General features: G+C 36.4%; 1 protein-coding gene and 2 pseudogenes across 1 annotated transcript; 2 read left to right on the forward strand and 1 right to left on the reverse strand.

The window, feature by feature from the left end:
* The first annotated feature begins 3605 nt into the window (after window positions 1-3605).
* Window positions 3606-4332, forward strand: LOC128572487 (SAFB-like transcription modulator; annotated as a pseudogene).
* Window positions 4333-6753: 2421 nt separating this feature from the next.
* On the forward strand, window positions 6754-9057 carry LOC128572488 (ubiquitin carboxyl-terminal hydrolase 45-like; annotated as a pseudogene).
* A 4838-nt stretch (window positions 9058-13895) lies between these two features.
* LOC128573049 (olfactory receptor 2G3) lies at window positions 13896-14864 on the reverse strand. The gene has a single exon (XM_053573272.1). It carries the CDS (start codon window positions 14842-14844, stop codon window positions 13909-13911), a length of 936 nt encoding a protein of 311 aa, XP_053429247.1. The 5' UTR covers window positions 14845-14864; the 3' UTR covers window positions 13896-13908.
* Between the last annotated feature and the right edge of the window lie 2896 nt (window positions 14865-17760).

The raw sequence follows: 17760 nt of genomic DNA on the forward strand, positions 1-17760 counted from the left end.
AAAACTTGTTGAAATGGCCCATGTACTTGAACACCCTGACTTTCATCTAACTCTTTCTCATTTAATGCTATCCCTCACTGCTACGTGGACTGAGTGGACATCAGATTGCCTCTTTTGAGAAGTGCTATTCAAATATTTTATTATTTAAAATTTGGTTTATTTGTATAAGTATGTAGAAATTATTTTCATTTTGTGAATAGTAATTTATTTTTGATAAAATGAGTTGGTATTTTTTCCTGTTGGTATTTTTATATTTATCTTTATAGTATCTCTGACAAATAGAAATTGTTAATTTTAATGTAGTTTTTCCGTGAATTTCTCACTTTTTTTCTCAAGTTTCTCACTTCCAAACTCTTGTTTGTCTGTCTCAAAAGAAACCTTAGTTTATCTGAATGTATATAATATCAAACTGAAAAATACCTTAGACTTACATAGATTGAAAATATCTTTATCTTTAGTCTGATCTAGAAATATAAAAGCACATTTTAGCCTGGTTCCTCCTCCTCCTCCCTTCTTCTCCTCCCTTCTTCTCCTCCCTTCTTCTCCCCCTTCTTCTCCTTCCTTCCTTCCTTCCTTCCTTCCCTTCTTCTTCTTTCTTCTTCTTCTTCTTCTTCCTCTTCCTCCTCCTCTTCCTCTTCCTGTTCTTCCTCCTCTTCTTCCTCTTCTTCCTCTTCCTCCTCTTCCTCTTCTTCTTCTTCTTCTTCCTCTTCTTCCTCTTCCTCCTCCTCCTCCTCCTTCTCCCCTTCCCATTCCCCTTCTCCTTCTTCTCCTTCTTCTCCTCCTTCTTCATGTGGTTTTTGGCTGGGGCTGGGTTTGAACCTGCCAACTCCAGTATATGGGGCCAGCGCCCTACTCCTTTGAGTCACAGGCACTGCCCTGGTTTTTCTTTCTTTTATTTTAAAATATTTTCCCACAGGAATGACATAAGCAAGAAGGCAGGATGGAAATTTCCAACTCTCTTCTCACAAAAATATCTATTTAAACAACTATTTATGCCCAAGTACCTTCTAAAGAAATAGATGTGACACCCAGGTATAGCACAGAAATATTTTTAAAAGATGTAATGAAGAGGATAAAAAGGATAGTTTCATATTACCTGCATCACCCCATTCCCATCCCTAGTCAACAACCTCTGGAGAGAGTTAACCTCTGTGTAGGAGAAGAAAAGTAAAGTGAGCACCAAAATTAGCTTCAGACCCCAGTATCAGGCTCTCTCCTAGTAAAAACCAGCAGCATACTAGCCCCTGTGGGCTTAGACTCCATGTTTGCTTATGCAGACTCAATCTCCCTGCCTACACTCCTGTCAGGCCAAACCCCTTGATCTCAGGCTGCAGACTGTTCCATGCCAGACTAGGCCTTATGGCCCCAGACTTCAAGCTCACCCCAGTGCCACACTGGCACCTGAAGACTGGATCTTCTGCCCCAGATTCCTATCCAAGATATGTGAAAGTATTCAGTTACACTCTAGTTCCAGGTCTTCATAACAAATCCAAGCATCAGGCTGGCCACTGTAGTCACAGACATCAATATGGCACCCATTCATACAACCTCCAGGCTATCTTCTGTGGTCACAGTATATTGGCTTACCTGGCCTCTGTGGCTCAGAGTTCCAGATAACCCAGGATCCAGGCCAACTTCAGCTGACCAATCTCAGTAGGGCCCAGCAATAGGCCAGCCTCCACAGACCCAGGCTGCACACATTCAGATGAGCACCTACACACTCAGGCTCTATGCTTACGTTCATGGACCCAAGTTCAAGGATGGCCTCTGTGAGCCCTGGATCCAGGCCCACCTGCACTCCAGGTCCACCTCTGTGTACCCACATGACAGTTCAACTTCTGCTGACCCAGAAAAAAGGATAGCAAGTCTATGGCTTGCTCTAGTACTCCAGGAGCATGCCACCCATAATGCAAGATAGCCTTTCCAGAATCTATGAATGGGATGAGTGGTGAAGGGCTTTCCCTGCCTAAGACAGTTTTTAAAGGCGGCAGTAAATGCCTACTTTTTGAATATTCAGACACCAACACATAGCCACAAAGATTGCAATCAAGAAAACATAAAGCCACCAAAGAAAGAAAGCACTTGTAACCTAATATAAGAAATGAAAATATAAAAACCACCTGATAAAGAATGTGAAGTAATCACTTTAAAGACATTCATTAGCTATAAGAGAACACAGACAATTAAACAATATCAGAAAAACAATACACAAACAGAATTAGGTTCAACCAGGAAATGAAAACATTTAAATATCAAAACAGAAATTCTAGAGCTAAAAACCACAATGATTGAACTGAAAAATTGAGAGCTACAACTACAGACTCATTTCAGCCCAAGAAAGAATTAATAAATTCAAGCAAGGAAAATACAGAATCTGAGGGAGAATGAAAAAGAATAAGAAAGAATAAAGAAAGCCCACAGGTATTATGAGATACTAATAAGTAATCCACTAATGTTATGCGCCACATAACATTTTGGTCAATGATGGACCATATACAAGGCAATGGTCCCCTAAGATTACATTGAATCTGAAAAATTTCTATTTTCTACTTGCCACTACTTCTATTTGCCACTGTAGCAAAATAATGCCATACACAATGCATTACTAGCTATTTGTGGTGATACTGGTGGAAACAAACTAATTCTCTATCAGTCACATAAAGTATAGCACATACAGTTATACTCAATATGTAATACTTGATAATGGCAATAAACGACTATGTTACTGGTTTATGTATTTACTATATTATACTTTTTATACCCTATTTATAAAAATATGTTTACTATAAACCAGTATGCTGTGTTTCACTGGCAGCAGGCTTATACATGTACATCTCATGTTTACCATATCTCCTGTTTGCAATTTTTTTCCGTGGTTGATTTAATTTTATATGGTTTTGTTCCTTGTGGACTCTAAGCATACAAAACCCACTGCTGATATTGCCAATAAAAAGTCATACTGAGTGATTGACCTGAAAACAAAATTAAAAGTGATTAAGAACTACAAAGAAAGAAAACCAGTGATGGTTACTGCTTGTTAGTCAAGGAAGCCTTATTCCACCATATGTATGACCTTGAAAAGCAAGGAGAAAGATCTTAAGTCCATGCTGATGTGGTGGAATTTAGATATCACTGGGGTCAAGACTGTGCTTATCTCCTAAGTCAAGAATTCTATTGAACAGGAAGAGGGCAATCCAGAATATTGAAATAATCATTTCTTTACTTTTTTTGAGACAGAGTCTAACTATATCACCCTTGGTAGAGTGCTGTGGTGTCACAGCTTGCAGCAACCTCAAACTCTTGGACTTAAGCAATTATCTTGCCTCCGCTTCCCAAGTATCTGGGACAACAGGTGCCCACACAACACCAGGCTATTTTTTTGTTGTAGTTGTCATTACTGTTTGGAAGGCCCAGGCGGGATCAAACCCGCCAGCCCCAGTGTATGTGGCTGGTGCCCTAATCGCTGAGCTATGCGCACCAAGCCTGAAATAATCATTTCAATCAAAAGTCAAAAAAACCTTTAACCAAAGGCAAAGGTAAAAAACAAGAAACAAATCAGTTTACCAGAGATATGTCTGTGGAAGATGATGATTTTTGTCAAGAATGGTGAGGAAGAATAAAATGAGAAATGTATAGCAGGTCCTAATGATGGTACACAAGTATACAAATATCTTCAGAAGGGAGCCTCACTGAGGCTGAAGACACAGCTCATGAAGAAATGGAAGCTAGTACTACTAAGAAAGAAGCAGAGGACAACATCTTTGTCACAATCCAGGATGAAGATGTCATCACTCTGGATTTTGATGGTGATGACCTCTTACAAACAGGTTAAAATGTGAAAATTATAGATTCTGAAGCAAGTAAGCCAAAAGATGGGCAGGATGCCATTGTGCCAAGCTCAGAGGAGGAAAGGAAGGATTATTAGATGAATAAGAACCATAAAGATGGTAAAAAGTAAGATTGTATGAAGGATGATCTTTTCCCGAAGAAATCCAGAAAAGTTCTAAGAAAACAGAATCTGGAGACAAAGAAAAGGATACTTAGAAGAAAGGGCCCTTATCTGCTGAAGTCTCTGGTCAAGCAAGGCTCTTCAAAGGAATGTGAAGACAGCAGGCCATCCTCTAAAGTGACAAAGGAAGTACAAGTAGTACAGGTGGTAGTGTGGAAGTACAACTAAAAATATCTAGGTTAGTAGACTTTCATCCGATACCAAAGCTGCAAATTTGAAGGACCTGCTTTGGCAAACATGGAAAGGTTCTAAGTGGAGAGAAAGTTACAACTGCTCAAAGTCTTGGGGAAAATGCCATACATCACTTTATTTTTTCTTTTTAAAAATTTAACATAATTGCTTTCTTAATTTTGGAGATATTTAAATAGTTTTGTTGTCACTTTTAAAAGTTTTGTGTATCATTCAACTTTTTTTTCTTGCAGCCCAAGATACATTTGAAAAGATTTGGGTTGAATCTATTTTGTTTAATGCTGTGTGAATATAAGTAGCAGTTTGCAGCTGCGTGGTAGTGGTTTAATTTGCAGTGTTAGCTATGTGGTGCCTGGATGTAGACTTACTTCTTATCATCAAGCAATTTCAGGCTCCATTTTGAAAGGGTTGTTAAACTTGAAAATTCTGCTGTCTAATTTATAGAAAATAAGATCACTGGGTGGTGCCTGTGCCTCAGTGTGGTGTGCCACCCCACACACTGAGGGTGGTAGGTTAGAACCTGGCCTCAGCCAAACCGCAACAAAAAAATAGCCGGGCATTCTGGTGGGCGCTTGTAGTCCCAGCTACTCAGGAGGCTGAAGCAAAAGAATCACTTAATCCCAGGACTTTGAGGTTGCTGTGAGCTGTGATGTCAGAGCACTCTACCAAGGGTGATAAAATGAGACTTTATCTTTAAAGAAAAAAGAAAAGAAGGTCATTACTTTTATTTCTGAGTATTATGGAACCTATTTTTTCAGAAGATATGGTTACATTAAGTGCATCAGTGTATCCCAGTTTTTAAAAAATGTAATATTTTTTTATATAAATATTCATATTCTGTAGAAAAAAAGAAAAACAAGAACAAAGTAATAGAGCTGTTAAAGGATCTGCTTTACTGAAGGCAATGAGACCAACGAAACTTCAAGGATAACTTATGTAAGATATGCAGAAACTTCCAATAACCTCCTCTTTTTTCATGTTTTGAAAGGGATATGTCACTAGCACAGTAAAACTATTTGTGATTGCTCTTTGTAAAGTTTACTCTGAGATGTTTTAGTAATATGTAGTGCTCTATTTATTCTCTAGGTATTGAGTATAAATCATTGGTAAAATTACCACATGGAAAAGTTCAATATAGAACTTCCACAGCAAACTTGACCAACAAGAAAAAAGATAAAAACAAACAATAATAAGCCTTGGCAAGGATATAGGGAAATTGGAACCCTTGTGAACTGTTGATGGAAATGTAAACAGTGCAGCCACAATAAAAACCAAAATAGAGGTTTGTTAGAAAACTAAAAATTGAACTACAATTATGATCTAGCAGTCCTAATTCTGGGTATATATTCAAAAGATTTGAGATCAGGCTCTCCATGAGACATCTCCTTTACCATGTTCATTGCAACATTATTCACAATAGCCAATTTATAAAATCAACCTGTCTATAAATGAATGATTGAATAAGGAAAATGGTATATGTATACACAGTAGAAAACAATTCAGTGTTTTAAGAAGTAGATCTTGTCATTTGTGACAAGATGAATGAAACTGAAGGTTCCATTCTAAGGGAAATAAGTCAGGAACAAAAAGACAAATACTACATGATCTCACTTTTATGTGAAATCTTTAAAAGTTGTATTCAGGCCATGCACAGTGGCTCACACCTATAATCCTAGCACTCTTGGAGGCTGAGGCAGGAGGAGCACCTGAGCTCAGGAGTTCAAGATCAGCTGGAGCAAGAGTGAGACACTATCTCTACTAAAAAGAGAAAAAAGTATCCAGGCAACATACCAAGTGCCTGTAGGTCTATCTGCTTAGGAAGTTGAGGCAGGAGAATCACTTGACCCAGGAGCTTGAGGTTCCTGTGAGCTATGATGATGCAACAGCCCTCTAGCCTGGTCAACAGAATAAGACTCTGTCTCAAGAATAAACAAACAAAAAACATTGACTTCAAAGAATCAGAGAATAGTATGAGGTTTAAGGATATGTTAGTCAAAAGCTACAAAATTTTAGTTAGAAGAGATAAGTTAAGCCAATCTATATTATATAACATGATAACTATAGTTAATAGCAATTTATCGTGTGTGTGAAAATTTCAAAGACAGTAGATTTTAAATGTTCTTTCCCAAAAGCACTGATAACTATGTGAGGTAATGGATATGCTAGATAGCTTAATTTAGCTTTCTTCCAGAATATACATATATTAAAATATCAATTTGTGTGTTATAAATATGTATGTCAAAAGAAAGATGAATGAAAGAAAGAAAGAGAAAGAAAGAAAGAAAGAAAGAAAGAAAGAAAGAAAGAAAGAAAGAAAGAAAGAAAGAAAGAAAGAAAGAAAGAAAGAAAGAAAGAAAAAAGAAAGAAAGAAAGAAAGAAAGAAAGAAAGAAAGAAAGAAAGAAAGAAAGAAAGAAAGAAAGAAAGAGAAAGAAAGAAAGGAGTGAAAGAAAGAGAGAAAGAAAAAGTATGGTATATTCATGTAATGCAATATTGTTCAGCTTCAGAAAAGGAAACCTTGTTGGATGCGGCTGCCTGGCCAGCTGGTAAACAACAGATGTAGGTGAAAGATACAATGAAAGCTTTACCTGACAAAGCCAAAAGAAGCAAAATGCCTACTATACCTGATGACAAAAACTCTTCAGATGACATTGCAGATTTAACTCACCAACATATAAGTCATGCTGTCAGTGTGAATCATGTGAAGAGAGCAGTCACTGAAAATGTATAGTCAGTTTCCTCAGAAAGTTTCCAAGAAAGAAGGTTCTATGATGAGCCCCCAGTACTTCCTTCGTTTTTTGGTTGTGCCTCAAGTGTGGCTTCTAGGGATGTGGTAAAAGCTCAAAAAGCCAACATTCACTGAAGCATTTCAAGAGTTGCCAAACAGAGCCCCATTGTATGATAATTAGTTTCAGCATAGGGTAAACAATGCATTTTCCAGAATCTTGAATCTTTGTGAAGAAAAATGTAAAATTGATAAATAAAGAAGGGAAGAAAAGGCAGTTGTCTACCATTTGCAAAGGGAATTACAAATTTAGAAAATACTTATTTATTTATTTATGTATTTATATTTTGAGACAAGAGTCTTCCTCTGACACCCGGACTAGAATGCCATGGCATTATAGCTCAGAGCAAACTCAGGTTCTTGGGCTCAAGCAATCCTCTTGCCTCAGTTTTTCTATTTTTAGTAGAGATGAGGGTCTCACTCTTGCTCAGGTTGGTCTCGAAATCCTGAGCTCAAGCAATCCACTGCCCTGGCCTCCCAGAGTGCTCTGATTACAGGTGTAGCCACTGTGCCTAACAGGAAATACTTTTTTAGTGCAATCACACAGAACTCAGCATACACATTCTTACAGAACAGAAGAATGAGATAAAAGAAAATAGTACAAAACTAATGATTCTTCCTTCCTCATATTCTCACCTTGACCCATTAATGGTGGAACTTTGAAGCCCTGGACCACTGACCTCAGCCTTGTTCCTTGTATCTTCATAGCATGACGGAGACTGAAAAAGGGCCACTTTCTCTTAAAGTTCTTTTTTTTTGCAGTTTTTGGCAATGGCTGGGTTTGAACCTGCTGCCTCTGGCATATGGGGCCAGTGCCCTACTCCTTTGAGCCACAGGCGCCACCCTCCTAAAGTTCTTTTTAATCAGTTTTGTCAGAGGGCAATTCGACTTAAAGATTTCCAACAAGACAATCAAGATGTTCTTCATTATCTGTCAGACACAGTGAAGACAGAAGAAACAAAGAGAATATAAGCTAGCATTCTAAAAGCATTTAACAACCCAATTACTAAACTGCTGCTGATGAAACTAGAAAAACAGTTAAAGCATATGGAAGAGAAGGAAAATGAACTTCATAGATTGGATCTTTATTGGTGAATTAACTAGCCTGTTCATGTGTGAAGAATGTGCAAAAATCTCCAGAGTGAAAGATCCTTTCATTGACATTTTACTTCCCATAATAGAAGAAAAAGTTTCCAAACCTTTATCTTTGGGAAGAATTAATAAATATAGAAGTTTACAGGAGACAGATCATGATCAGTACAGTGACACTGTTACTGTAGAAAACAATTTATCAAACCAGAACCACAAGAACTATTCTTCATCTAAACATGAGGGTACAAGATTTTTTTCTGAAAACATTATCAATATATAGAATCAAATAATTCATGACCAAAAACACATAATAAGAGAATCATATTCTGGAGAAGACTGTTATATACCAGAAAAATAAAAACCTTAAAATGAATGAGGATTCTTTAATGTTTGCAAGCATTAGAAAATTTACTGAGTCACCCCTGCATTAAAGTCCTATGGATGGCAGGGAAAAAGAAGCCATCCGTTCTGAAAGCAGTATACTGAAAGGAAACAGAAGTACCAAAAGGAAACAAGTTCTGCAGAAAAGAAGGCAGAAGGCATTTGTACCAATGCCAGGAAGCAATTGCGCATTTCTGCTGTTCCAGCTATCCTAATTCTACATCTTACAAGATTCCATCAAGATGGCTGAGTCTTCAGAAAGCAAATAGACATGTAGATTTTCCACTTATGCTTGATTTAGCACCATTCTGTTCTGCTACTTGTAAGAATGCAAATGTGGGGAAGAAAGTTCTCCATGGCCTCTATGGTATAGTAGAACATACTGGCTCAGTGAGAGTAGGTCACTACACTGTTTATGTGAAAGTGAGAGCAACCTCCAGGAAATCATTGGAACATATCACTGGAAAGAAAAATGTGTCTGATTTGAAAGAACCTGATAATGAATCAGCAGGCCATTGAGTCTCTGTTAGTGACACATACATGGAAGTGGTTCCATAGTCAAAAGTGCTTAGTGCCCAGGCTATCTTTTTTCTTATGAAATAGTATAATAATTATTAACGGTTACTTAGGTCACTTTTATTTGAATGCTGAATGATAATCGTAATATATGTACATATAATGTGCCTTTGTAATCTTTTCTTTTCTGTAGGAATAGCATGTCCCTCAACTGCTTCTGAACTTACTTTTTTAACATTTTAGTGAACACTTTAAAGGAAAGTAAATTTACTCAGTAATTTCTTTTTCTTTTTTTATTGTTGGGGATTCATTGAGAGTACAAAGAACCAGGTTACATTGATTGCTTATGTTACGTAAAGTTCCTCTTATACTTGTGTCCCGCCCCCAAAAGTTGTGCCACACACACTCATCCCTCACCCCTCTCTCTCCTTCCCTGTCTCTGTTCTTCCCTTCCCCCACCCCCCTCCTTTCCTTTGTCTGTTCTTTCCTTCCTCCACCCCTTTCCCTCCTTCCCTCTCTCTGCTCTCCCTTTTCCCACCCCCCACCATGTACTAGGTCATCAACTGTCCTCATATGAGAATTGTTTACTCAGTAATTTCAAATTTATGTTCTTAAAATAAATGTAAAAATTTTTTTCAAATATTCTTTCTGGGGGATGAAATATACCCTGGATTTAGTAGGAGAGGAAACCCTTTTCTGATGTGGTCCATTATTAATAAGCTTTCTTTTTTTTTTTATTAAATCATAGCTCTATACATTGATATGATCATGGGGCATCATTCACTAGCTTCACAGACCATTTACCAAGTTTCATATATACCCTTCTAAGATGCACCGCTGGTGTAATCCCACCAATCAACTCCCCTCTACCCACCTCCCCTCTCCCTCTCCTTCCTTTCCCCTTCCCCCTATTCTTAGGTTGCAACTGGGTTATAGCTTTCATGTGAAAACCCTAAATTAGTTTCATAGTAGGGCTGAGTACATTGGGTACTTTTTCTTCCGTTCTTGAGATACTTTACTAAGAAGAATATGTTCCAGCTCCATCCATGTAAACATGAAAGAGGTAGTCTCCATCTTTCTTTCAGGCTGCATAACATTCCATGGTGTACATATACCACAATTTATTAATCCAATGGGCACTTGGGCTTTTTCCATGACTTAGCAATTATGAACTGGGCTGCAATAAACATTCTGGTACAAATATCTTTGTTATGATGTGATTTTTGGTCTTTTGGGTATATGCCCAGTAGAGGGATTACAGTATTGAATGGCAGATCTATTTTTAGATCTCTGAGTGTTCTCCATATCTCTTTCCAAAAGGAATGTATTAATTTGCATTCCCACCAGCAGTGCAAAAGTGTTCACTTTTCTCCACATCCGCACCAACATCTCTGGTCTTGGGATTTTGTGATATAGGCTACTCTCACTGGAGTTAGATGGTGTCTCAAAGTAGTTTTGATTTGCATTTTTCTGTTGATTAAAGATGATGAGCATTTTTTCATATGTCTGAAGGCCACGCGCCTGTCTTCTTCAGAGAAGTTTCTCTTCAAATACCTTACCCAGCCTGCAATGGGATCCCTTGTTCTATTCTTGCTAATGTGTTTGAGTTCTCTGTGGATTCTGGTTATTAAACCTTTGTCGGAGACATAACCTGCAAATATCTTCTCCCATTCTGAGAGCTGTTTGCTTGCTTTACTTACTGTGTTCTTGGCTGTGCAGAAGCTTTTTAGTTTGATCAAGTCCCAGTAGTGTATTTTTGAAGCTGCTTCAATTGCCCGGGGGGTCCTCCTCATAAAATACTCGCCGAGACCAATTTCTTCAAGAGTTTTCCCTACACTCTTCTCTAGTATTTTTATAGTTTCATGTCTTAAGTTCAAGTCTTTGATTCAGTGAGAGTCTACCTTGGTTAATGGTGAAAGGTGTGGGTCCACTTTCAGTCTTCTACAGGTTGCCAGCCAGTTCACCCAGCACCATTTGTTAAATAGGGAATCTTTTCCCCACTGAATGTTTTTAATTGGCTTGTCAAAGATTAAATAATGGTAAGTAGCTGGATTCATCTCTTGGTTCTCTATTCTGTTCCAGACATCTACTTCTCTGTTTTTGTGCCAATACCATGCTGTTTTGATCACTATTGATTTGTAGTATAGTCTGAGGTCTGGTAGCGTAATTCCTCCTGTTTTGTTTTTATTTGTGAGTAATGTCTTGGCTATTTGAGTTTTTTTTCTGGTTCCATATAAAACGAAGTATTGTTTTTTCAAGATCTTTAAAGTATGACAGTGGAGCTTTAATAGGGATTGCATTGAAATTATATATTCCTTTGGGTAGTATAGACATTTTAACAATGTTGATTCTTCCCAGCCATGAGTATGGTATGTTTTTCTATTTGTTAATATTTTCAGCTATTTCTTTTCTTAGAGTTTCATAGTTCTCTTTATAGAGATCTTTCACGTTCTTTGTTAGACAAATTCCCAAATATTTCATCTTCTTCGGCACTACTGTGAATGGGATAGAGTCCTTAACTGTTTTTTCAACTTGATTATTGTTGGTATATATAAAGGCTACCAATTTATGAATGTTGATTTTGTAACCTGCGATGCTGCTGTATTCCTTGATCACTTCTAAGAGTTTTGTAGTAGAGTTCCTAGTGTTTTCCAGATATACTATCATATCATCTGCTAAGAGTGAAAGTTTAGTCTCTTCTGACCCTGTATGGATACCCTTGATCGCCTTTCCTTCCCTAATTGTGGTGGCTAAAACTTCCATTACAATGTTAAAAAACAATGGAGACAACGGGCAGCCTTGTCTGGTTCCTGATCTGAGTAGAAATGATTCCAATTTAACTCCATTCAATATGATATTGGCTGTGGGTTTGCTGTAGATAGCCTCTATCAGTTTAAGAAATGTCCCTTCTATACTGATTTTCTTAAGTGTTCTGATCATGAAGGGATGCTGGATATTATCAAAAGCTTTTTCTGCATCGATTGAGAGAATCATATGGTCTTTGTTTTTTAATTTGTTTCTGTGCTGGATTACATTTATAGATTTACGTATATTGAACCAGCCTTGAGACCCTGAGATAAAACTGACTTGGTCAAGATGTATAATTTGTTTGATGAGTTGCCGGATTCTGTTTGTTAGGATCTTGTTGAATATTTTTGCATCTATATTCATTAGTGATATTGGTCTATAATTTTCTTTTCTTGTTAGGTCTTTTCCTGGTTTGGGGATCAGGGTGATGTTTGCTTCATAGAACGTGTTGGGTAGTCTTCCTTCTTTTTCTACTTTTTGGAATAGGTTGAGTAATATAGGTACTAATTCTTCTTTAAAGGTTTGGTAGAATTCTGACGTGAAACCATCTGGTCCTGGGCTTTTCTTTTTAGGGAGGTTTTGTATGGTTGATGCTATTTCCGAACTTGATATGGGCCTGTTCAACATTTCCACTTGATTCTGGCTTAATAAGCTTTCAAAAACAATGCTGTCTAAATAAAATTATTCCTTAAGACAGTGTTTTCTAAACGTAAAGCCATCTTCCTGATCTCATATATATTCTGTTCTGTTGTTTACTTATTTTTTAAAACATTTTTAGTTTTTTTTTAACCTTAGCCTTTTTTGAGCAATAATATTCCATGTTTTATATGCTTATTAAATATATAAATATTAAAGAGATGTATTGCTATACTTAAAAAGAAACAAGGAAACCTTGCTATTTACAACAACATCAATGAACATGGAGGACATGATGCTAAATGAAATAAGCTCATCACACAGAGCACATAGTGCATGATTCACTTGTATCTAAAATAGTCTGGGTTATAGAAATAGAGAATAGAATGTTGTTTACTAGGGATAAAAGAAGGCAATATGGGGAGATTTTGTTTAATGAGTAGAAAGTTTCAGTTATGCAAGAAGGGTAACTTCTACAATAGTGCTTATGGTTAAACATACTGTTCTGTGCACTTAAAAATTTGTTGTAAGTGTAGGGCTCATGCTGTGATCTCATAATAAAACAAAAAAAGTGGCACAAGGAAACTTCCAGGGGTGACAAATATGTATATTACCTTGACATTCTTTTCACTGATGTCTATATCTCTTAACTCATCTAATTATGTACATTAAATATGTATACTTTTTGTATATCAATTACACCTCAAAAGCCTGTTTTTTTAAAAAAGACATTAATGGTGTCTCTGAAGTCCAATATTCTGATTGATCTAATGTGTGGAACAGTTTAGAACAAAATTATTTGACTTTCTGTCTCAGAAAGCTTAGATCCACCATACATAAAGTGATTCTCAGACCACAAAAGGAGATATATTTACTACATTATGAAAATTAATGTGTTTAGTTTAATATATCTTATTTATTTTACCTCTTATTGAATTCTTAAAATGTATTTTTAGATGAAAAATGATTTACAAAAAAGAACAGTTACAATAATACCTTACTGATCAATAAATTCAGACTATAAGAAGATATTTCTTTGCCTTTGTAGAGGAAGCACATGTAGCAATTGCTTATTTTCCAACATGAAGCTTTAATGAGGGGCATTATGAAGTAAATATAATGTGTAATTTGTCAGAAAACTAAATATTTCACTGAAATTGGAAATAATCCTCATAACTTAGAGAAACACATGGTATATATTTGATGATTTAATTGTTTGAATGCCTGGGAATATGTTTCAGATGTAAAATATGGTTTTTTTCTTCCACAAGAAACCTTGCAGTGAGGATCACAATTTATACCCATGCACCCTTTTCCATGGTTTGTGTTTTCAATTTAAATAAACATATATGCATTTTTCTTAGTTACATGTAAGAGAGAAAAATTATCTTCTGAAGATAAAATAAGTAAACAATAACTTACTTGGTATAAGGTTTAGACTAAACAGAAGCTGAATAACCATGTAGCTTATAATCAAGTCTTTGTGTATCATGCTCATAGTGAACACAGTTTTCCTGACAGAAGTTTCTTCAGAGCCTCTCTCATATCCTTGTTCCTTAAAGTATAGATAATGTGATTTAAGGTTGGGGTCACCATGGTGTAGAGTGAGATGAATTTCCCTTGATCCTGGGCATAACTGTCACTGGGTTGCAGGTACATGTAGATTATGGTGCCATAGAAAATGATCACCACAATAAGGTGGGAGGAGCAGGTGCTACAGGCTTTGTGCCTTGCCTCTACTGATTTGATCCTCAGCATGGCTCGAGTTATAAAGCCATAGAAGAGAAGGACGAGTGCTGGTGGGATTACAAGGAACAGGATGCTGACAACAAAAAGCACCAATTCATTGATGGTGGTGTCTACACCAGCCAACTTCAGGAGAGCTGGTACTTCACAAATAAAATGACCCAGCCTGTGATTGCCACAAAGAGGCAATTGCAAGATAAAGGTTGCATGGATCAGGGAATTGGCTAAGCCACTGAGCCAGGAGACGGATGCCAGCTGTTGGCATGCCTGTGGGTTCATGATGACCACATAGTGGAGGGGTTTACAGACAGCAATATAGCGATCCAAGGCCATCACAGCCAAGAGGATATATTCAGTGGATCCCAATGCTAGAGAAATATAGAGTTGCACCACACAGCCACCATAAGAGATAGTCTTTTCTGGTCCTCGCAGATTCACTAAGGTCTGAGGAGCAAGGCTAGTTGTGAAACAGAGGTCCAATAAGGAAAGTTTTCTAAGGAAGAAGTACATAGGAGTGTACAGAGGGGGATCCAGATAGGAGACAATGATGATGGCAAAGTTTCTCACTACAGTCAGGAGGTAAAAGAAAAGAACAAATACAAAAAGAACAGCCTCCAGGCGAGGGTGGTCTGAGAAGCCTAGAAGGATGAAACCCATCAGGGAACTGTGATTGGCCCATCCCATCCCTCCACAGGGAACTCCACTGGCTAAAAGACAAAGGAAACAAGTATATTTGAGAGAGATTATTTTGAAATAATAGAACAACAGAGCTGAAAGTGTCACGGAGGTTGACTTGTCCCTACTACCCACTGTTCACTTGCAATGTGTTAGTAACTTGGGACATCAATCTCTGTTCCTTTTTTCCAGTAAAATTATTCTTCCCTTTAAAAATTTGGAACACTTTCCATTTTGGAATTGTGTGGGGACTGATTATTAAAGGTAATCAAAGTGGATGTTTGCATGTTTAATGATCTGCTACTGAGAATAAGTGATTATCAACACAAAAAAGTGAATAGCATCTCAATATATATATATATATATATTTTTTTTTTTTTTGAGACAGAGTCTCACTATATCACCCTTGGTAGAGTGCTGTAGTATCACAGCTCACGGCAACCTCAAACTCTTGGGCTTAAGCGATTTTCTTATTTTTTTTTAATTAAATTGTAAACACATAGATCATGTATACATTAATGCATTTATGGGGTACAATGTGCAGATTTCATATAGAATCAGTCTCCCAAGTACCTGGGACTACAGGTGCCCGCCACAATGCCCAGCTATTTTTTTGTTGCAGTTGTCATTATTGTTTAGCAGGCCTGGTCCGGGTTTGAACTCACCAACCCTGATGTATGTGGCCAGCACCCTAACCACTGAGATACAGACACAGAGCCAACATCGCCATAGTTTTTAACTAAAAACAAAAATCTACATAAAAAACATAATATTCAGATATGATCATAATTACTATCAGATGAGGAAGCCTATATGACTTTTAAACTTATTAAACCAAAGCCTGTAAAGCCTATAAAATGGGTAAAATTGGTATGGAATAGGATAGAAGATCATTTTTGACATCTAGGGAGGGCAGCAACTAAAGGGAAATGAAAAGGCATATTTGAGGAAGCAAAATATATATATATATTAAATATATATATATTAGAACCAACTCATCTGAATTAAATTAAATTTCCAAAAATGAAAATTCTTTTTAAAAATAAATTTTTATTTATTTAGATAAACTAGCAAAACATCTTTAATAGTCAAAAACAGTCAAAAGAATATACATTGTTCATAAAGATCTAAAGATGTTATAGTATCCTTAAAACATTTGCTTGAAATAACTCTTAGATAGATCTTTTAAAATTCCTTAACTTTCAAAATGTCAAAAACACAAAACAAATTATGAACAGAAATTAAATAAGCTTACATGAATGGTGAAGAAAACTTGAGGTCATCTGGTGAACATTAGTAGAGGGTATGTGGCAGCTTCATTGTTTTTATAAGAAGATTCAAAAAGGTGAACATTGAATATATGATTCAAAAAAAGGGATTTGGAGTGAAACTATAGAAAATCATCCAGTGAAATAATGTTATTACCTTTGTTGTATAGGCAGTGAATTGTCACTGAAGGCTCTGAGCACACAGAACAGTGAAATGATATTTTCTATTTACATCTTCGAGATACTATCCTGGTATTGATAGGAAGATGTATGGAGGATATATATCTTTTAGACAATTCTTAATTCTTTTTTGTTTCTGTAATTGACAATCTCTACACTAAACTTGGAAGAAAATTGTATCAACTAGAAGAAAATTGATTGAATAAAAATGACAAAATTAATTTAATACTAACTTCTTAATGGAAAGGGAGATAAACTGAGATTATTATCCGTTCCATGTTTTGCTCAGAAATAGGTAACTAGGAATGCGCAAAATGACAGAGTACAATTCCCACCCTGAAGAATTTTTGCCTGATTTATAAAGATTGACAATTCAATATTTATTTCAGAATTCCATCAGCCAGTTATTTCTCCTGCTTGATTGCCAAATAACATAGTTTTGAATAAGGTCTTTATATCTAGTGTACATTCTTGTATTCCGTGCAGAGCAAGATGTAATTTCCTTCTTCTCATAGGAAGTAGAGGGAATGTTTGTGGAATGTCAGTTCATGTAAACTCTAGATGCATCTCTACCTTTTTAGACAATTCTTAATTCTTTTTTGTTCCTGTAATTGACAATCTCTACACTAAACTTGGTGAAATAAATAATAAATGGAAATATATGTATATATATGCATACACACATGTATACACATATAGATATTGATAAAAGCTCAGAGAAGAGAAGGGTCACAATCACATTTAGAGAAGCAGGCAGAAAGCAAGCTGAGATAATACAAGAAACACAAAAATCAGTAACAAATAAGAAAGTTTTGTAAAAGGGCCAAATTATGTGAGGAATATCAAAAAGAGGATTATCTGTTTTTCTCAAAATGACAATAAACGGTGTGTATGTGATCTGTGTATGTGTGTGTATGCATAGAGAGGAAAAAATAAAGATTTCAAAGTGAAGAACTCTATAGTGTAGGTTTCAAAGGTTTTGGAAATACAAATTTAAAAACAAGAAATATCTTTTTTATTTTTTATTTTTTTTTTGTGGTTTTTGGCCGGGGCTGGGTTTGATCCCGCCACCTCCGACATATGGGACCGGCGCCCTACTCCTTGAGCCACAGGCGCCACCCAAGAAATATCTTTTTAATATTCGCCATTGGTCACATATATACAAAGCCCTCCTTGGACTCTGGCTGACCTTCACCTTTCACATACCTCCACTATACAATCTATTAAGATTTATTTTGTGTCTGTCTCATATCCTATAATTACTTTTCTCACAAAAACTACAGGACAGTACTAACATAATGCTTTACATTTGTATATATGTACTAAATCATAAGGTACTTCTTAAACAGTGGGTTATGCTTTAATGATACATGTATTTTATGAAATTTGTATGATTTCAAATGCATATTAAGGTATCAATAAATACTCAATGAAGAAATGAATACATTTTTCATAGCCACACTCTTTGTTGGGTCTT

This window comes from Nycticebus coucang, chromosome 20, assembly GCF_027406575.1.
Source record: "Nycticebus coucang isolate mNycCou1 chromosome 20, mNycCou1.pri, whole genome shotgun sequence".
In the NCBI taxonomy this organism is placed as follows: domain Eukaryota; kingdom Metazoa; phylum Chordata; class Mammalia; order Primates; family Lorisidae; genus Nycticebus; species Nycticebus coucang.